Source organism: Peromyscus maniculatus, chromosome 19 (assembly GCF_049852395.1).
Source record: "Peromyscus maniculatus bairdii isolate BWxNUB_F1_BW_parent chromosome 19, HU_Pman_BW_mat_3.1, whole genome shotgun sequence".
Taxonomy (NCBI): Eukaryota; Metazoa; Chordata; class Mammalia; order Rodentia; family Cricetidae; genus Peromyscus; species Peromyscus maniculatus.
The window spans coordinates 66,967,877-66,989,698 of NC_134870.1; the positions used below are offsets into that span (position 1 = coordinate 66,967,877).

Below are 21,822 nucleotides of genomic sequence, written 5' to 3' on the forward strand. Positions count from 1 at the left end.
GCCACCTCTTACGCCTGTTAGGCCTCTATATGGTTGTGAATTCTGGGCTGGGGACACACTGGTCCCTCCATAGGATAATGTCCCTAGGGGTCTGTATTCCCATAAACTGAGAATCTGGGAATGGAGCCTGAGCTTGGAGCATATACCAAAGGAGAGTGGCTGAAAAGTGATCCAGAAGGGCACATGATCCACAGAAGGGTTGTGTCCAGCCTCCATGGGGACCAGGAGCACTGGTGAGGCATCAGCACTATACAGAGGATGATGTGACATGTCATGGCTTGTTCCAAGCCTGGAGGCTCCATTTCAATCAAATGAGGACCTGGACATGTGGCTTGAAGCAATGAGCTGCTCTTCTTTCCAAGAGAGCCTGCCTGGGGGTGGGTGTGCGGGAGGAGGAGACATCCTAAAAATAATTCCTATCTGACTCATTTTGCTCCCAATCTGACAGGGCTGCCTGCCAGGTGGGGGTCTGCCTGGCCCATTTTCTTATCTATCTTTAGCAGGGACTTAATGAGGGCAATTTCCTTGCTGAGATAGAAAGAGAAACCGTGGGCAATGTGATCAGGGATCTGTCTCACAGTCCCCCGGCTCCTGACAACGGATGGTAATGACAGTCACCGTGGGGCTTGAGCTGTCTACGAGGGCTTTGGTGATGGTGCCATCCCAGGATGGCACAGATGAAGCAGCAAATCCAAGCCAGTGACAGCCAGGGTAAGAAGTGCCCACTCCTTTCTATCTCTACCGCCATGTGAACAATATGCCTAAAATTCTCACGGCTCCCCACACACCCCTTTATCTTTAGCATCTCTCTACCCCGTTTCAAAGAACAAGTATAGCTCATTCTTGTTGTTCAGGAGGCTACTTTTCCAGAATGTCACTGCCATCACAGAATTAGCAAACGTTGAATTATTTTTCCTCTAGTTACATTTCACCAACTTGCTGATATAGAATCTCTTTTTTTATATGTGAGCTTCCATTTATAGACTGCTTATTGTACTTGTTATTTACATGTTTTATTATTTATTTTCATGTGCATGAGCATTTTGCCTACATACATGTCTGTGCACCTCATGCATGCTCTGCCTGCAGAAACCAGAAGTGAGAATCAGGTCCCCTAGGTTTGGAGCTACAGATGGTTGTAAGTACCACGTGGGGACTGGGAATCGAATCCAGATCTCTGGAGGAGCTAGCAGTACTCTTAACCAGTGAGCCATCTCTTCAGTCTCCTACAGACTGTTTATTTAATATATGTTTTTGATCTGTTAACACTAAACTCATTGCAGGACTGAGTCCTGCCTGTAATGCTCTGTAAGGCACATCACAGTTTTCTTGAGCTTGGGATCCTGAGGATCACGTGACAGCTCTGTGCTCATGTTGCCCACAGTTTCCTTTTCTATCCCAACAAGGAGCTTGAACTGAGGGTCACTACACAAACATCTAGCACTTTACTCAGGAGTCATGCAAACAGGAAAATCACCAACAAAAGCACACAAGTGTGGAAAACATGGCACTAGACAAACCATGATCGGGATAAGAGATGGAATAAGAAAAGCAGGATGGTGCACTGGATGACCTTGGCTGGGATTCTGTGTGGCACGGAACTTAAATTATTTAGTATCCCATGTCTGTCAATGACTGATTGTCAAAACATCACAGGTATTTTCATGTTTTAGTAAGTAGGCAAACTTGCAATATGGAATCCTTGGGTAATGAGCATTGGTTGTACTTCTAAAAGGACGAGCTGAGCAACTATGTGACTAGTCTATCCTAATCAGTTCCTGGTGAACAAGACCTGGAAGACCTCGCCCCTTTGTAGAATAGGGAGCCCTATGATTTCTGGAGAGTTTGCTAATGCTCAGGGAAATGGAAAGCTCCAGAAAGCTGTTGAGGCTTGCAGACAGGAGTCTAGGGGGCCCCGGGTGTCTATCAGGCTCCTTGTTCATGGGTCCAGGTGACATTTGACATGTTAGGGTCAAATGTTATGAGGATGGATTCTGGGTTGAAGGGAGGAGTCACCCATAACCATCGAGGACCTGGGGTAGGGTTCCCAGGGCAATGGAAAACAGTCAGACTTAAAAATATTAATAAAACTCTAAAATTACTTTTTTTTTTAAATTTAGAGACAATGGGCAGAAACACAAGGCTGATGATGAAATATCTGATGTAACTTACTGAGGGATGGACAAAAGAAAGCAGATCTCTTAAACTCCGAGTCTGATTGCCAGGAGAGAACATGAATTGACCTGGAAAAGGCAAACCTAGCTGACATATCTGTAGGCTGTTGGGGCCATGGAGGAGACAGATCATGGAGCAGGCCTTTGAGCTAACACATCACTTGAGGGATGGGCAACGTTGGTTATATGAGAATACTTCATGTGAAGTCATGCCCCTGACTGTATCTGAAGCATTTTAGAGAACAGATAACAATAAATGGTAAATTTTAGGTAACAGCTGGTAAGACTTTTTTAGAGACTAGGGTCTTGGTGGGTGGGTAAAGAGCACTTGAAAAAGTGTGAGGACCAGAGTTTGAATCACCAAAACTAACATACAAGTTGGATGGGTAACACAGGCTTGGAAATCCCAGTACCCCTATGAGGAGATGGGGGGGTGGGTGGAGACAGGGGAATACCTGGAGGTGGAGGCAGGCAGTCATGGACCAGCTAGTCTGACATATGTAGCAGAAAAAAAAAAATACAATAGAGATCCTGTTTCAAGTATCCAAACCCCAGGTTATCCTTTGACCTCCACATAGGTGCTGTGGCATGCATACACCAGTGTCTGTATACACACACACACACACACACACACACACACACACACACACACACACACACACACACACACACTTTTTTGTGTGTTTCCACGAAGGTGGTTCCTAGAAAGATCACACTTGAATTATGATGCTCAGTAAAGAAGATCTACATTCATCATTGTGGATGGGCAGCATTCAGCCTACCAAGGGCTGGGCACAGGCAGAGCACAGAAGGACAAAGGCAAGCTGCACTGGCCTGCTGATTTCTTGAGACATTCATAGTCTCCTGACCTCAGACATCAGGGCACTCGGTTCTTGCCTTTTGGACTTGAGACTGAATTACACCATTGGCTTCCTGCAGCAATGTTCATAGCCTGTGGCAGACTGAATGATGTCCTGGCCTCCATCATCTCAGGAGCCAATTCCGACAGAAAATGGACAAAGATTGTAGCTATGTGTATACAGTTCTTAATTTCAAAAATTAAAGAATATAGATATCACTTTTTTCCGGAGGAGACTTGCAAATACAGGTGGTTTAAAAGAAAATAGGTGATTATTAATTGCTAGCACAGTTTCATTGACTAAATCATAGCTAGACCAAATCTGCATCCTTTTTTGAATGGGTCACTCTCCTGGTACATTCAGGGAACAATATAGACATCAAGATCCAGAGAGGTTTTCAAGGGACCCTTCCCATCATACCATCCTTAGACTTGTTCTAATCACAAAAACAACAAAACAAACCCCAAGACAACTCAAGAAACAAACAACAACAACAACAACAAACACAACTTTTTTCTTTTTTTTTTTTTTTCAAAGATGAGTATGCTAGTACATGTCTGTAATTCTGGCACTAGAATAACTGGGGCAGGGGCATTACAGTTCAGAGTCTGTGCAATGAGACCCTGTCTCAAAATTAAAAAAAAATTGACACATAACTCGTTTGTTACAAAATTCAACCCTCTAAAGCATAGAATCAGTGTTTTTTTTTTAAAGTATATCTGTAAGTACACTCTACCCACAGCCAGATTCCAGATGTCCTATTTGTTTTTACCAGCGACAGACAGTGTTCACAAGGAGCTTGCAAACTCAAAGCTGCTGCCCGATACTTGAGATCTGAGCATGAGCAGGCAGAGGATGCAAGGAAGAGGTTATTGGACCCTTCACTGGTTCTACAGTTTGAGGACATCAAGCCACAGTCACTGGCCGCTGTTGGACAGAGACCATGGTCACCCTGCAGTGTCCAGCATGTCGCCCGACTCTGCACCCTCGGGAGATGGCTTGCTCTCCGGCTTCTCGTGCCGTGGAGCCGTCTGACCATAGCCAGGATGGCCAAGGTATTCTTTATTTCTTCCTGTCCATCTGCTTTGCCCATGGAGTACAGTAGCCATTCCGGGACCTCACTTAATGATGCACGCTAATTTGAAGAAGGGCTCTCCTGACTCCTGGCAGCCTAGGTGGGCACCACGCAAAAGACCATTACTGCCTCCGTTGGCGTCTGCGCTCTAACTGTGGAGAGGCCAGTCTTTGGAGTCTGCAGGGGTCTTCTGAGACACTGGGCAACCTGGGCAGGGGATCTTCAGAGCAAGCAGACACTGGCTTCTCCCTCCTAGTCACTGTAAGTGGGGGGCTATTTGCCTCTGCTTTTAGGGAGCTACGTTGGTGGTTTCTAGGGATCCCTGGCCCATCACCTGCCCAGCTGTGGCTTTTCTTCTCCCTCACACTCCCATCTTCCTTTCAGATTCTTCTGGAGTTTCACTGGTGGTTTAATCATTACTCCAAAAGGGGAGCATTCCAGGCTCCCTCCCCTCTCCCAACATCCCCACGATGCCTCCTTCTCTGGACCACAACCCTGATGCTACAGAGACATATACAACATTCTGGTTAATTCTGCAGCCGGAATGCCACTGTGATGGCTGCATCTCAGGTCTTTGACCACAAGGGCCTTGCTCCAGTTCACAGAACACACCATGGAGAATAAGTCTGGTTAAGGGATGGTGGTTTGAATGAGAATGGGCCCCATAGACTCATATATTTGAATACTTGGTCCCCGGGTAGTGCAGCTGTTTGGGAAGGATTAGGAAGTGTGGTCCTGTTAGAAGAGGTGTGTCACGGGAAGCAGGCTTTGAAGTTTCCAAAGCCCATACAATTTCTAAGTCGCTTACTCTATGCCTTGTGCTTGCGGATGCAGATATAAGCTCTCAGCTACTGCTCTACCAACATGCAGGCCTCCCTGCCACGGTGTTTCTGCCATGATGGTATGGACTCACCCTCGGAAACTCTAAGTTGCCTTGGTCATGGTGTTTTGTCACGGCAATAGAAAAGTAACTAAGACAGGGCATTCAGCAAGACTTCACTGTGGGGAGCTCCATGTACTGCCTACATCCCTTTCAGAAATAGCTCTCACCCTTCTGGCTGTCCCTATGGAAATGGCCCTGGTCCTGCTGAGCAGAACCCCTTCTGATTATCAAGGATCATGACCCATAAAGTTACTCTGTCCTAGGTCAACTCTCAGAAGGTCCTCAAACTTCAGAACTCCCTGTATGTCAGAACATACCTAGAGTTCAGCTTCTCTCTGCTCGAGCCTGCTGCCTTTCCACCCCTTCCTAACGTCACGACGTCTTAAGTTCACCCTCACCCTGGAGTCTGTTTCCCAGGCTGTAGATACGACGGCATGCAGGGTTTGTTCAATGCAGTGATATGCTGCTCATCTTTTAAAACAGAGCAAGGGGGAGGGAACGAGGGTGGGGAGGGAGGGGAGGGTGCAGAACTCTCCCCCTCCCACCGGGATGAGGGAATACACCAAGTAAACAGAAGCTATTAGCCAGGACTTCAGTCTCAGTGAATTTCTTCTTCCTGGATGTTGGAGTTGGGCAGAAAGCTTTAGGGGGAGGCAGACAAACCCCTAGGAGCCCCCTCTCAACTGTCCATTTCCCACCCAGTAGAGATGGAGCATGCAAACCCATGTTACTCCCGGGAAATGCGTGGAATATTCATTAATTCCATTTCTATCCCCAAAGGCATAATTTTGTCTGAAATCTGTCATATTTTATTACTTCCCCCCAATAGGCAAGTGCTTATCAGTTGTCCAAATTTTGAGAAAATTCTTAAGGGGAAAGTTTCAAGCTTTCCCTGTGGTTAATCCTTTTTCAAAACAGGGGAAAGACACCCACAGCTTAGCTTTCATCAGAGCCCCTGAAAGCAGCCTGTGGGAAGGGAGAGCTGAGTCTCAGGCTGCTTCTGCAGAGGGGCTCTATCTACCTACTGTCCTGGGCTTGGCGGTGTCATGCCTGTTGGTTAGACTTCCAAGGCGGTAATGAGAAGAATATCTACTTCACACAGAAATGCTCTCTGTGCCCCTAAAAGTCCCTCTGACCTGAAGAGCACACTGCTACTAAGATACTCAAGTGCTTACAAGAACGAGCTTGTGCAAACCTCTCAAATAGAGAACCCATCTTAGGAAAGAAAACACAGTTTTCAAGAAATGAAGTATCTTGGGAGCTGGAGAGATGGCGCAGCAGTTAAGAGCGCGGATTGCTCTTGCAGAGGACTGGAGTTCAGTTCCCAGTACCCACACTGGGAGGCTCACAATTGTCTGTAACTCCAACTCCAGGAGGATCTGATGCCTCTGGCCTCTACGGGCACCAGCACACATGTGTACATACTCATCCATGGATACACATTCAGACATATAACTCAAAATAATCTTAAAAAAACGAAGCAACTTCCCACATGTAGCCCCTATTTCCAAGGCATACGTCTACACTGCTACATGATTCCATTTGGAGGCATGCCTGTTGCCTCCAAATTGAACCAGGGGAGAGGAAAGCGGCAAAGCATACAGAGACACCTGGAGAGCGAAGCGGGACTCGGACACGTGGCAGACTTCTGCGCGGATGAGGATGCTGGGTCCCAGTTTTGAGAAGGCCTGTTCTGGCTGGGAGGGACCACTCGATGTTAGCCACAGCACTGTGCCATGAGTCTGTACCTATCAGACCCCAATTCCAGTCATTTTTGTAGGGAGACAGAAGGCCAAAGACTCCTGCAGGCATTCCAAGGTGAGTCACAGGGACACCAGGAGGATGTAGCTGGCCACTTCCCTTCTCAAGACAAATGGCAAGATCTGTGGTATTCCATGGATGCTGGCTGTGTTCCTTGATCACCACAGCCGATTCTGGTCATTCCTCTAACTGGCACTTTCTCAGTGTGGTTTGCACTTCAAATGCTAGCAAGACTTGCCTGCAGTACAGAAGGGTCAAGTATCTAGGTCTGGTGCCCAACAAGGCCACTATGGAGGGTCATCTGCTAGGAGAACTGGGGTTGACTGGGTAATGTTTCATAGCCTACCTGTGACTGCCAGAATCACCATAGTTCCCAAGAAAGACTCAGGAGTTCCCTGCTTTTAGATAATAAATTCTTTCAGCTGCTCTCTCCTGGAAATCTCTACCATGTGGGGACTATAACAGGACACCCTTCCAAGTGAGAAATGGTTCCTTGTCTAGCACATTCTTCAGCTGTGTGCATCCGCTACCTTGAACCATAGTCGGACTCTGGTGGCCAAGATGCTCCGTCTCATACACACAGTCAGCTGCCACTCATCCTTCCACGTAAGGCCTTCATGGTTTCACCAAGTGGATGTGCTTTCCTCTACCCTGGCCCCAGTCCTCCAGCCCTCCTCATGGGACATACTTTTTGGACCCTTTAATCATCTTTATGGCCTCTCTTTGGATGCTGGCCTGGTTCACATCCTTTGTGAGCTGCATTGACCTATCCAGAGCATTCACTATCATGAGCATGGAGAAGTGGATGTCCAGCTTCCTGGTCCGCCCGTGCCATGTGCGCTCCCTCCTGACATTCCTGGGTCATGTTGTTTCCGGAGGCCTGCTCCGTCTAGGAGACTCCTGAGGAGCATGGTGACCTGGCCCAAAGAGTGACATGTGGGCTGACCTGGATGCCAGTGCCTTGGCCCAGGGAAGCCTCCTCATTTGGAAGCTTGGAGAGTCTTGGCAACTTTGGGACACACACTGGGGGGGAAGGACAGAAAGCCTTCTGCTCTCTGACTCCTTGCTGGCCCTTGGAAGCATCGTTTCTCCTTTGAGGGGCTCCCCACTTTTTTCCTCTACCCAGAATCCAGAACTCAATAACTGTCATGTGTAATGCCACAGAGCAGGAAGGTGGCCCAGGCTGGGAATCAACTGGACCCTTGTCAAGGCAGGGGCAGGGCTTAGTTCAGCTCTTTTGGCTCAGTTTCCTCTTCTGATGTCTGTTGATTCCCAGACCTTAGCCAGGACAGCCTGCTTCCCAGTCAGCTGAACACTCACTTCCCCTGTGAATCATTTCAGAAATTGAAAATCCACTACTGCACGCCTGGCATTCTGGGCATCCATCTTCCGCCCACCTACTACTCCTGGCTCAGGACTTCCATGCAGAGTAGGGGTCAGAGGTCGAGTTTGGCCGGAGCCCCACACCGCCGGCTGTAGCCACAGCACCGAGGCCAGGTGCTCCTAGTTTTCTGAGTGCAGGATATCAGCTGGCTGTCTCTTAAAGAACATTCTCTGTTCATTAAAGGCAAAAACCACAAGCCATCACCGTCGTCTAAGAATAAATTCCCTACAGGGAAACACCTCATTTTAATTCCTCAAGCATAAGCCCTTTTGTTCTTTCTTTTAAAAGATTTCCATCCAGAAATATTTTTTGCACATGCAAGCAAAAAATCAAAATCCCACTCCCCCTTTAGCACAAACGGCTGCACACAGTATGATGCTGCACCTGGAAATTTTCATTTAAACTTTATCACAAAGACCTTTCCATGTAAGAAAGCCTTGTAGACCACACACACGTGCATTTCTTGGAGGCTTGATCTTGGCTGCCTGCTCCAACGCATGCCACCTCATCGTGCTTTTCCCTGTCCCCTGGTTACTACTACTCAGGACTGTGATGGTCACTGCAAAGTGTGGTTCCTACACAGGACAATTCCCAGTGGTGGAGAGACAGAAAGAGGAATGGCTTTGAATTTGTGAGCTTGGGGAGCCTCCTGGAGGCCATGTCTCGAAACATGCAGCCCACGGGCTCTGTTTTGGTTAGTGGAAAGAGCGTTTCTGCAAATCCTGGCCAATGCTCCCTCCCAGGAAGGAGTGGGGATGGTGGCCCTCTGCTGGTCTTCTGAAGTCCCTGGGTCTACTATAGAAACACAGTTTTTGATGCTACATAATCAAGCCCATTGTACTGCCAACGTCACGTCGAAGGTGCCCATCCCACTTACAGTTGGAAGCCCCATCTCACAGCATAGGCCAGAGCTAACCTGCCCAGCAGCCGGCACAGGGAACAGTAATGGCATTCACAACAGTCTTTCCTACCTTCGGTCATTTCTCCTCCTCCGAAACAGCTTCTTGGTGTGTGCGATCTCCACTTCATGGGGCATTGGGTGGTAGCCCTGTGACATGGAGAGAGAGAGAGAGGACATGGGTCATTTTGGTTCAAGACACCATTTACCCTGACAATACTCAATGAAGGACATGAGAGGCTGGATTCTGACCACCAAATCAGACCAGAAAATGGAAATCATCAGAATGAATGAATCTCCCACCAAGGGTGGATGCTAAGATTCCAGACTCAAAGAATAGGGGGACCAGAAGGAGCCCTCAGAAGTCATCATGTCTGAGCTCTCAAATATGGAGGTTGTTCAGGCCAAGGTCTTGCAGAGAAGGACGGAAGAGTCAAGGCCACCGATGCCTCCCCCTCCTTCTCCTTAGTTAGGAGCTGGTTCCTTAAAAATAGACCAGGGGGCCTTTCCTGTGGAGTCCCAAGCCAGAGAGCTGAGGGTTCCCCGTCACCGGTAAGGGTCAGGTACATAACCAATGGCTGTAGGGAGGGGACAGGTTCTTTTTCCAATCTCCAGCCAGAAATGTCACCACCTTCTGCTGTCGGCCACTAGGAGAACTGGAGATGACTGTGCCCAGCTCAGCCCTGAGCCCAAGCTGACTCCTGATCCTAGGCCCGAATCCCCCATGTAATTTTACCCTTCCTTTTCCTTGGAAGTATTTACGGAAAACATGCAAAGAACTAATTGTCTTCTAGACTTCAAAGGAGGGCCTGGGGGAAATTCTAAGGGCGGCTTTTACGTACTGTCCTTACGACAGTTCCATATAGACTGACATCAAGGTTGGGGAGAGACCTGCTTATATGCAACTGCAGTCCTACCAAATGCCAGGCCCAGGCAGAATATTTGCAGGAGCTAGCCTGCACCCCCGACAGGCAAAGGTGTCCATCTGGGGACATGTCCAGAAGCTCTGTCATTCCATCCTGGGCAGCTGGAATGGAGTAGCCAAGATCTAGGATTGGAAATCCAAGGAGAAGAGTCCCCGCCGCCGCTGCCGGGGGCCTGGGATACCTGAGATTCCTACAGGTTCTCATATTGCGTAGGCATAAACCAGATGAGGGAGGAGCCACAGACCCAGGTGTCTTGGAGAGTGGTAAGAGGGGGGTCTGTTGGGCCCCAAGCTCCACTTGGCAATCAGGGAGAGCAAGGCCCAGAGAGGTCAAGCAGTGAGAGAGTCTGCAGATCCCTTCACTAGGACTCTCCAGAGAGGGCCTCCCTTAGTTAGCCTTCACAGGGCAAGGTGGAGGACACTGGTGGCCCTGGCTATTCTCAGACTGGCCAGTTTGTTGGAGCTTTCCAGAGGTGATGGGAGGACACTCCAAGGGTCAGGCGGACATGGGATCTTGGAGTTATGGTTATTTGGCCCAGACTTCTATTAAGTCCGGGGAGCAAAAGCCATTTAAAACTATTTTAATGATGGCCCTTCCCTCCCACTCCCGGTCTTTCTAGCCTCCAACAATCTAGCCAAAAATGTGTGAATGGATTCCAGGCTCCAGGCGGCCACAATGGGCCGCTGGGACCTTCAGGATGTGCTTTGTTTAATGGGCTTTTCAAAGGATATTATTTGTTTTCTTTAATATAAAACACAAATAAGGAAAAACACCAAGTCTTCCCCTCTCACTTCCCCTCTCCCACCCTGACCAGGTTCTGGCCGGCTCCTTCCCCTTTTCTTCCCTCCCTCCCTTCCTGCCTCACTCTAGGCCTCTCCAGGTCACCGGTGGAACACACTGGGCGGGCCCCCAATAGACAATGGCCAGGAAGGGAGTCTCAGGACTCCCTCCCAAGCTGGTGCTGAGCTGGCAGCAGCCCAGGCTCTCAGCTCAGGGCTGACAGATGGAGCTGCCCGCAGTGGTACAACATGAGCAAGGAGGTGCCAACCTCTTCAGTCCTGCCGCAGAGTTCTGGGACTGAACTCATACCCAGGCCTCTCCCCACCGGGCAGCGGCTGTGGGGAGTTGTCCTTCTGCTCATACCCAGGACTAGAAAGGGACCATGCATCCCCAAAGGAAAAGTCTCCCTCGGTCACTTCATCCCAAGGAACAGCTCACCTGAACTGTGGCCACTGAGAGAGGGCTGGGAGAGTGGTATGTCCTAGAAGGGGCACCCAAGGACGGAAGTAATGAGTGAAGGGTCTGGAGGGGGTGTTGGTTATTATTCTGTCAGTATGGTCGGTACAGAGGGGGTTCTGGCTTCAGACCAGAGATGCATCTGCTTTTCAGAAAAGATCTATTCCCCTGAAGGAGACTGAGCTTCGGCTCTCAGAGCATCCTTGAGAACGCCCGTGGGCTTGGTGCTAACAGTTTGCTCTTCTCCAAGCAAGAGAACCAGCCTTCGGCTCTCTCACGTGACTCTTCATGGACATGGCCAGATGGCTGGAGGTGTGCCTCTGAGGTGTCACCCTGGACATAGACTGCCACTAGGTCCTGCCTACTCTTCCACAACTCCTCTCCGGGGGACCATTTTCCCTTTGGCTTTGAGACCTGGCTACATTCCCCCAATATCTAACCCCTGACCTTGTGGACCTTGACCTGTGTGAGCCTTGGAGACAAGCCACCCACAGAAATCAAGCTTCTTTAGGGAAGGAGGGAGGGAGGGCAGGTAAAGAATCCTCGCACACACAGTGCCAGCAGAGCACATGTGAGACATGCATCTTTACAAACACACAGATCCCTGTGCTGGAAGTCAGCGCAAGGGCAAGACACTACCTAAGTGATAGTGCATTATTTGTGTGGTTGCAAAAACACGTTCTATAAAACCAGTCCGTTCTGGGGTCGGCTTGGGGTGGGGGATCACACACCTAGTGTACTGGTTAGTTTTTATTGTCAGTTCGGCACAACCTATTCACCTGGAAAAAGGTGACCTCAATTAAAGAATTGCCCCCGTGAAAATGACTTATAGCCATGTCTGTGAGAAACCATCTTGACCGATGATTGGTGTGGGAGGGCCCGGGCCGCTGTGGGCAGCACGATCTCTTGGCAGGTGGGATTCGGCAGTATAAGAAAGGTAGCAGAGAGCAAGCCAATAAGCAGTGTTCCTCTATGGTCTCCGCTTCAGTTCCTGTCCTGACTTCCCTTAGAGAGGGACTATGATGTAGCAGTCTAAGCTGAAAGGCTTTACTCTCCAAGTTGCTTTTGGTCATGGTGTTTTTATCACAGCAACAGCAATCAAACTACAACACCTAGGATGGTGGGTGTCTCTGGGGGATCAAGGACAGGCCCAGCACTTCGGCCTCAGAGAGTGAACAGGCCTAGGCTGGAGTGCAGGGGCCATGTCCTGAACTGATGGCTACGAAGAAATCTATCACGCATCTGTGGGTGACAACTGGGGGTGCAGAGCAGACACTCCGGGTGAAAAGCAGGTATCCTGGAAACTCTGAGGGCAGCTGCCACTTTGACGAGAGTCAGACCTCCAGAGCCACAGGTACAAAAACAAAGCAAAGCAAAACAAAACAACCAACCAATCATCAACCAACCAACAACAAAAAACAGGCAAAATGCATATTCTTTTTTTTTTTTTTAAAGATTTATTTATTTATTATGTACACAGAAGAGGGCGCCAGATCTCATTACAGATGGTTGTGAGCCACCATATGGTTGCTGGGAAATGAACTCAGGACCTCTGGAAGAGCAGTCAGTGCTCTTAACCTCTGAGCCATCTCTCCAGCCCCAAAATGCATATTCTTACAAAGTACACATTCAAATCAAAGGAGAAAACCTCAAATAAACAAGTATGTATGATGAATGAAAATGTTTTGCTATGGAGCAAAACCAGGAATAGGTTTTGAGAGGATGAGAGGAGTAAGGGCTTTGAGGGGGCCATTAAGGGAGACTATTAACATCCATCCATCTATCCAACCACCCACCCATCCATCCATCCATCCATCCATCCATCCATCCATCCATCCATTCATCCACCTATCCATCTATCCATCCACCCACCCACCCTCCACTCAGCCTTCCATTCTTAGCTCTTCATTCAACAAACACTGAAGGTCTGTTGTGTGTCAGTGCATCAGGTAGAGAAGACCAGGATAAATACAACAAAGTGCTGGTCCTAGATGTACTAAGGGAACACAGATAAGGAAGCTAATGCACGCCACATGCTGAACAGTCCAGAGGAAGGATGCCACCAAGGAGTGAACCTGAGCTTGAGGCTATCTGCATAGTCTTCATGTCCCACACTGTGCAGAACCATGTCCCTAAAAAAGTTTATTGGAATCTTCATCCCAAGTACTCATGGATGTGACCTTATTTGGAAATACGGTCTTTGCAGATACAGTCAAGGTTAGGGTGAGGCCATATGGGATTAGGTTGGGTCCTTAACCCACAACTAGTATCCTTAAAACAGAGGTTCTCACCCTTCTTAATGCTGCGAGTCTTTAATACAGTTCCTCATGTTGTGGTGACCCCCAACTGTAAAATTATTTTCGTTACTACTTCATAACTGTAATGTTGCTGCTGTTATGAATTATAATGTAAATACCTGTGTTTTTCAATGGTCTTATGTGAACCCTATGAAAGGGTTGTTTGACCCCAAAGGGGTCGAGACCCACAGCTTGAGAACCACTTCCTTAAAGGAAAAGACTTGGACACAGAGACACTTTAGACAGAGGGAGGAGGTCAAGGGAAGATGGCGGCAGTGTCTGTAGCGAGGCAGCTATAAGCCATGGGAGGCCAGGGACTCTAGAGCCCAGAGAACTGGGAAGAGGCAAGAAAGGGTTCTCTCCTAGAGCCCAGACACCTTGATGGTTTTGTGAGACCACACTTCTCAGCGTTGGTCACTTGTCCTGACAGATCTAGGAAATTCACACCCACGCCCCCTTAACGTCCCATGTCTATCCCACACTGCAGTCCCCAAAACTTATCCCCAGCCTATCTGACTGCTTTCCCACATCTGCTCCCCCAACATCATCAGCCAGCTCTTCCTGGATGACCCTGAGTCCATCTGGTACCACCTACACAAGGCGTCCAGCAGGGGCTGCTTCACTGGGTGGGGGACGTCAGGCCTGTCCTCAAGCCGTTGGTCTACAGCAGCCTTCCAGCCCCAAATCAGGTGCTCGGGTCTCCATTCTCACACTGCTGCTGTCAACTGAGAAGGAGGGGGGCGCGATGTCCAAATCTCGAGGGGATCACATAAGAGCACCTGCTCTGCCCTGTTCTCCAGCACAGCTGGAGGGATGGGGAGCAGGCGAGGAGGAGGAGGAGGAGGAGGAGGAGGAGGAGGAGGAGGAGGAGGAGGAGGAGGAGATGAGGAGCTGTTCTGGGCTCAGCAGACCACAGGCTGGGCAACTGAGATGGGATCCCTTCTATCCTGACCCCGTTTGCATAGGACACATCACTTAGCAAGTACCATCAGATGTGAGTCCCAAGAAGACAGTGGAAAATTGTTGAGATGATTGTGAGGCCACAGCATGGAATGCTGCTGCCTGGCATGTGGTGGATGATACTGAAGTATCTCTTAGGAAGAAAAGACAAGAGGGAAACAGGGAACAGGAGCTGGTGGAAGCTGCCCCACTGAACGAGGGCTCCTGCAGGGGATGTGGCGGCAACGGCCATGAAAGGAGCTGCTGGGCCTCAGCTAGGGCCACACACCCCTGTCTTCTACCTTGCCAAGAACAAGGCAGGGCCGGTGGGGCTCAGTGTACCCCAGGCCCTAGTCAGTTAGCTGTGAATCCATTATCACTCCATCCTTCCCTGGCTTCATCCTCTTCTTCATCAAGCTCATCATCCCTTTTAACCTACAGAGGTGTGTGTGCGTGTGCATGCGTGCGTGCATGTGTGTGCATGCGTGCGTGCATGTGTGTGTGTATGCACAGTTGCTGTTGTGTCCAATTCCTTCCCATCTGCCCCAAGGAGGTTCAGAACTGCTTCACACAGCTCAAGTCCACAGCCTGAAGTTCCATGGATCTCAGTGTTCACTTAACCTTCAAGAAAGATTTATTTTCTAAGCATCCCCATGATCTTTTAAAATTAATTAACTAATAATTAATTTTCAGTCATGGGATTGAACCCAGGACAAGTGCTCTACCACTGGGGTCCATTCTAAATCCTTATTTTGAGATAGGGTCTCAATAAGTTACACAGGTTGGCCTTGGACTTGTTATGTAGCCCAGACTGGTCTAAAACTTGAATTCTTCCTGCCTCAGCCCCCTTCATAGCTGGGGTTACAGGCCTACAGTACACGGCCTGGTTCCTGGATCTTTGAGTTCTGGCTGTTGATCATGGATGTGGATCGGTGGAATCATCCCACCACAACTCCCTCAAGGTCCATTATCATTTTCTCTCTCCCCATACCAGCTTGTGAAGAAGAAAGCAATACACGTGTGCATGGAAGTCTTGTTCCCGGTGTGTTAATTTCCTCCCAGACAACATAGGATCTGGTTCTAAACAAATGCCGCTATTAAGAGAAGCACAGTGGCCGTGAAATGCTGGGACTAAAAACAAAGACTGGCTATCCAAGCCCAGACAGGGAAGGATGGAGGTCCTGAGCCAGAAGGTATCTAAGCCCTGATAAGTAAGCCCTTTTCTGATACATCTGTCTGCCTCTGTTGTACCCAGTGATTAGGAAACCATAGTTCCTCTATTTGTTGATGACTTTACATATTGACCCTGCTATATTCTGTTCCTCTCAAGAACACCGATAACATGGAAACTAACAGCTTCCTTCTCTTCTGCACACTCCAGGTGACCTGCTGGAGAAGGCTTATTAGTGATCCCGGCACAGAAGAGCCAGCCAGTCTTTAGCTCTCCCATGCCTTCTCTGTAAACCCAGGAGCACGATGAGTCTTGGGAGCCAGAGCACATCCTGGGGCTTGGGGAGGTACCTACCAATTCCAGGCTTCTCAGATCTCCATCCCCAGCTCTAGCCAGAGATGTTGCAAGAGTTAGCACTCCAGAGGCACCTCAGCATCTGAGAACTCAAAGGGCCAGAAAGATCTCGGCACTGCTCCTCTGAGAACAGTCTACAGCGGAGGCTTCCTCCTGCTGGGAGTTCTGTTTTTCCACAGCTTCTAAGAAGTTACCCTACCAAGGTCTGCCTCCACGTGGGCAGGATGTGTGGGTTACGTCCAAACAGAAATAAATAGGTAATGTTTCTAAAATTCCTGGAATCTCTAGACTATAGAGCTATTTAGAGAAACTGATCTGCTTCAGAGAGAAAGATGGAGGAGAAAGCCTGCTTGCGGTGTTTAAACTGGCATTTCCCCCTCCTAATTGATTATTTTTTTTTAATCAGTGGAAACCCTTTAAAACAACAACAGCTTAGCTGGGGTTTCAATATAAAAACACAGATAAAAGCAGAGGGGGATGGAACCCAGAGGCTGCCCAGAGCTCTGTGTGGCCGGTCCTGCCATCTCAATCCTCCATGGACCCTCAGGCACGACGCTGCTCCGCCCTCCGTAGACGCACACTGCATGGCAGCTCCACACAGTAACAGGCAGCTCTTTTCTAGAAGATTCCTGCAACTAAGGGCGGGTTTGGTGGAGCCTGGGATTGTCTTGAAATTGCATGTGACTATTTTGCCCCTGGCAGTATGTAGGTAAGAACCCGCAGCATCATTGATACCAAGGCAGTGTGGGCCTGGTTCTAGAGCTGGGTCCCTTGAATGTGCAAGGCACCCTTAAACGCTGCTATCATCTAGATTTGAAATGTCCCCTCTAGGCCCCTATCTTGAAGGTTTGGGTCATGGCTTGGTACAACTGGGAGGTGGTAGAACCTTTTAAGAGGTGTGTGGGGGGGAGCATGGCCATTGTGGGCAAGGCTCTGAAGGGGACGATGGGACCCCTATGTCTTCTTTCCCTCCGTAACACCTGTTATGAGGCAAATGGCCACTGAGCATGGGTATGGATTCAATGGACACACTACACTGAACTCCTTCACAGGTCTGTTATCTTTCTCCCTCCCCATATCAGCTCTTTATGAAGGAGGAAAACACTTCACACACGAGAGAAAGTCTTGCTGTCATGATGTGTTGCCTCACCACAGAACCGAAAACAGTGAGTACAGTCCAATCGACTGGAACAAGAACAACCGTGAGCCCAAACAACCCTTCCCCCTTCGTACGCTGATTATTTTCGAGTGTCCGTTACAGTAACAGAAAGCTGACTCACAGAGCTCTCCTAAGGCAACAACCCCCTCCCCCATTTTGCCATCAAGTGCCATTTCTTAAGGATCCAGTCAGCAGAATCCAAGAAACTGCACACACCTTGTAGGTGAGCGGGGGTTTTGGCAATGCTAAGCCTGGCTCTCCCTGAGCAGCGATCTCACACAGCTCCTTTCTCTTTGCTGTGTAGAATAAGGATGGAAGTCTTTACCTTTCCTCTTCGCTATGGCTATGAGGTCAAGAGCCGAAACGTTCTTTTTATCTTTGAAATATTTTGAGTTGGTTTTCTGTCACTTGCAACCGAAAAAGTTCTAATTCAGTACAACTCAACTCTAGGTGTAGTGACTGATCTGACTGTGCCCATGTAATCCTGCAGCTCCTTCCTTTCAGTCCCCCGGGGCAGCTGTGCCAGCAGAATTCATTGGGTGAATGCAGATACAAAGGCCGTTTACTTAGTAATTTCTAAATAAAGCCAAAACGAGGCAGAGACATCACTGCCAAGGTCAGGAGCCCAGAACTGGTTAACTGGTTAATGGCAGAAGCCTGGTTCTGTTATATGGCATGGGGTGTAAGAGAAACAGCTAGAAAGGATGACTACCCAAGGCCACTTGCCACTGGGGTGTGTGGAGAAGGTGTCTGTGTGTAAAGGGACATTGGAAGAATGAATGCCTATGATTCTGTGTCAAAGGCCAAACCAGACTAAGAAGCCTCAGGCCTTGTTCAGGGGATGAGTCCAAGACGGAGAGCTCCGTGTCTTCCAGAATGAAGCCCATTTGGGTTCAGGGTGGCTCTCAGACATGGGAAGGGATCTAGGGCATGTAGATGCCCTCTACCTTCAGGACAAACTGCATTCACAGGGGTCTTGGGAGCATGCCTTGATTGAAAAGGTCAGGGATGACACAGCAAGGCAGAAAAAACCCAGGAACTGTAGGGCTGCAGCAGCCATGGGGACTGTAGGACTGTAGGGCTGCAGCAGCCATGGGGACTGTAGGACTGTAGGGCTGCAGCAGCCATGGGGACTGTAGGACTGTAGGGCTGCAGCAGCCATGGGGACTGTAGGACTGTAGGGCTGCAGCAGTCATGGGACTGCAGGGCTGCAGCAGCCATGGGAACTGCAGGGCTGCAGCAGCCATGGGAACTGCAGGGCTGCAGCAGCCATGGGGACTGTAGGACTGTAGGGCTGCAGCAGCCATGGGGACTGTAGGGCTACAGGCAGCCACGGTTATTCTGCAGCCTCAGAACTATCTCTGGGTGGAGCTGATGCACAGGTGGCCAGCGGTCTGGTCCCTCACTGAATGGTGTGTCTGTGGCAGACAGAAAACCTTCAGGAGAGCACAAGATCCATAGATTCTGGCTGCCAAAGGGAAATGTCAGTCTCTGAGAGGCAGGTGCATTCGTGCATAATGGGATGACCCCAACGGAGGTTCAGAACCCACCTTAGGAACAGAAATAGTGCCAGCTATGGAAGTGGGATGACAAGTCTTTAATAGATGCTTGAGATGTCTTCCATGCCCTGTGAGGTCACTGCATGCTGGAGATACAGGAGACCCTACCTTTCTCAGAGAGATCCACAGGCTCCAGGGGGCCGGACAACATGGTTTCCCCACAACCACAGATGGGGGGAAATCACAACAGAGGTCATGGTGCTCTTGGCTTGGCTCCTTCTGAACATAGCCTGGTGTGCAGCTTATCACACAAACTAGTAGTCTCCAGGGTTTCTGAGGCAAAGGGCACCCACAAGCGGAAGCCCCTGCCTGAACTCTGTACCCACCAGCCATGCTGAGCACAAGGTGTACCCCATTATGGAAGGTGCTAAGGTTCCACGTGAAGGAACTTGGTGATGGCCATCTTGTTCCTGCCCTGGTAAGTCAAAGCTCCTGTGATCAGAGGCCAAAGGAGGAAGGTCTGAATAAGACACTCATGACATCACAGCACCCAAGCGCAATGGGGTCCAGGACCAGCACGTGCTGAGTCGGCTTGGAGTTTGTTCATGGTAGGTGGTGGAGCAGGAGTCTTGCTCAGTGTAGACTACCTGAGTGGGGATCTAGAGCCAAAAGTCTGGTTAAAACATCACCTGTGCCATGGGTACCTGGATAGAAACTAACATCACTCAGGCATCTGTTGTCCTCAGCTAGGGAGGGAAGGATTGAAGGCCTGGCTCAGAGGTTACCATGAAGATGAAGGGAAAGAACTGGATTATGAAGTTTTTTTATTTGCTGGCCCAAGGACACACCAACGGCCCACAGAACCCCTGGTCAGGGAAACCTTCAACCCAAGCTTTTTTAAATTTTAATTTATATTTCTTATTATTTCCATCCACAACTTTCCTGAGTCTGCTGGGAAACAGCAGAACCCCCAGAAACATAATTCTAGAGCGTGGCTACTCCATGGCACCCAGAAAACCACTTCTTGAGCTAGTAGACTTTATCCAGAACATTCTCAGGGGACCAAAGAACAGCTCATTGCAACTCAGTCTCTTCCACCCAAATGCTCAGCTGTGTTTCCTTCTGAGGTTTCCACCTGCTCCCCCTCTGCTTCCTGCTGTCATATCATACAGGACTCCTAGTACAGCAGAATACAAGAAAAGAAGTCTGGAAGGGGCCTCAGAAGGGCCAGTGAGAGAACTGTCTCAGATGGGCAGGTCTTTCCCCAAATCTGCCCAGTGGGAGATAACAAGACCCGGATCACCTGTGGCTGGTGTAGCATCCTCGACAGTGAGCTGCTTCTGATGCTTCTAATGCTGAATATGGTGGTGGGGACAGATTTTCTACTAGGTTGGACTGAGAACCCACAGGAGCAAGCTGAGGGGCCGGGGATGGGGGCACGAGAGGGTGGAAAGGCAGTTCTTTCACCCCCAAAAAGGAGTGTTCTAATCTAGTTGGGCAACACATGTTTCTGGGGCTCACTAGGCAGCAAAATCCTCAAGAATACTGGAGATGCACCAGGGAGTGGGTCTCAGAACATCCACTCTATGGTGGGTGATGAGAATCAACAGGATGCAGCTCAGAAGACATCATGTATACATGTAAGTGCACTGAGGGACACACGTGAAGGCATGATGCTAGAGGCAGGGCCCAAGAAAGGGACTTTAGAGCCAGAGTGAACAGAAAGAGTCGAGGAGGAGACTGAAAAAAATCAACAGGGGCCCAGCAAGACAGCTTATTCCAGAAGCCTAACAATGGGACTTCAATCTGGGGACCCACGGTGGAAGGAGGGGACCAACTCTGGAAGGTTGTCCCCTGACTGCTACACATGTGCTGTGATACTCATGTACACCCACACAAACGCACACAATGATAATATAGTAAAATACAGAAAAGCCTAACATTTCAGAAGGATCATTCCTGTTTGGTTTATCCTTTGGTATATGGACATCTGTTTCTTTAGTTTAAATTTCTTCTACTGGATTAGTAGTCCCCAACATTTTAAATCTCATGTTCCAGAAAATTCGAAAACTAGGGAATGGGTAGTCTCAACTTTGTCCAAGGATATCTTTAAGGACCCAATTTTGAAATAAAGATGCCCCTTTCCATGTACTAACAGTGGCTCTGTAGGAAGAATATTCTTGACGGTTTCAATAGCTTGGTCAAGTACGTGTCTAACTCACTCAAACTCACCTACAGAAACCTGGAAGGCATAGCACACAGGTCTTGCGTGGGCTTACACATCTTGCAGCAGTGTGTACACACGTTAGCAGTGCATGGTAAAGCACCAAAGGGCTTCCAAAGCCATTTTGACTATCAGTTACCATTTCCACTTGGATCTAAGCTCCAAGCCATTGTGAAGCTCCTAGTTCTCTCATACTATAGACCTAAAGAAAAGCTCTCTGGTTGGGCTGGCCTAAAAGCATGGACCTTATTGTCAACCTTGACTTCCTTGGAAGTCAAGTGCACACATTTATTCAAACACACACTCTTCTTGCTCATGGCATTTAGTCAAGACTACCAGTGCTGGGTACAATTCTTTAGGTAATTCTTCATATGCTTTGAAAAATGGACACTGGGCAATTTTTGGCTCATTCGCTCATCAATTCTCCTATCCCTGGCTGTCACCTTACCACCCAGGCTGCTCATCAAATTATAATTGTTTTGGGTGGCCACTAATTGATCCATGACCACACAACCCACAGCCACCAGCTGCTCCTCACACTTTGGTTGTCTCCCCACTCCAAGCCACATGAAGGTGAGTCCTGTTCCAGTTCCAAACCCTTCAAATTCTCCCCAGGCTATCCCACAGCTGGGCTCCTCCTTGTGACAGATTTAGTCCAATAGAAAGCCTCCTGTGGTCACCTTCCCCTCGCGGGGTGATGGTTCTCCTTATTCACAAGGTCTTCCGGGTGCCTCTGCTGCTTCTCTCTCTCTCTCTCTCTCTCTCTCTCTCTCTCTCTCTCTCTCTCTCTCTCTCTCTCTCTCTCTCTCTCTTTCTCTCTCTCTCTCTCTCTCTCTCTCTCTCTCTCTCTCTCCCTCCCTCCCTCCCTCCCTCCCTCCCTCCCTCCCTCTCTCTTTCTTGACAGGGTTTCTCTGTGTAACAGTCCTGGCTGTCCTGGAACTTGCTTTGTAGACCAGGCTGACCTTGAACTCATAGAGATCTG

The 21,822-nt window shown here is 49.0% G+C and overlaps 1 protein-coding gene across 9 annotated transcripts in view; it reads right to left on the reverse strand.

Annotated features, from left to right (window-relative positions):
• The window catches only part of Ctif (cap binding complex dependent translation initiation factor), a 271,536-nt gene that overhangs the window by 121,632 nt on the left and 128,082 nt on the right, over nt 1-21,822 (reverse strand). For all 9 annotated transcript variants that reach the window (XM_076555521.1, XM_015992666.3, XM_006973835.4 and 6 more), the window contains one exon: nt 9,109-9,185. In XM_076555521.1, the coding sequence (XP_076411636.1) occupies nt 9,109-9,185 (77 nt within the window). The remainder of the gene's footprint in view (nt 1-9,108; nt 9,186-21,822) is intronic.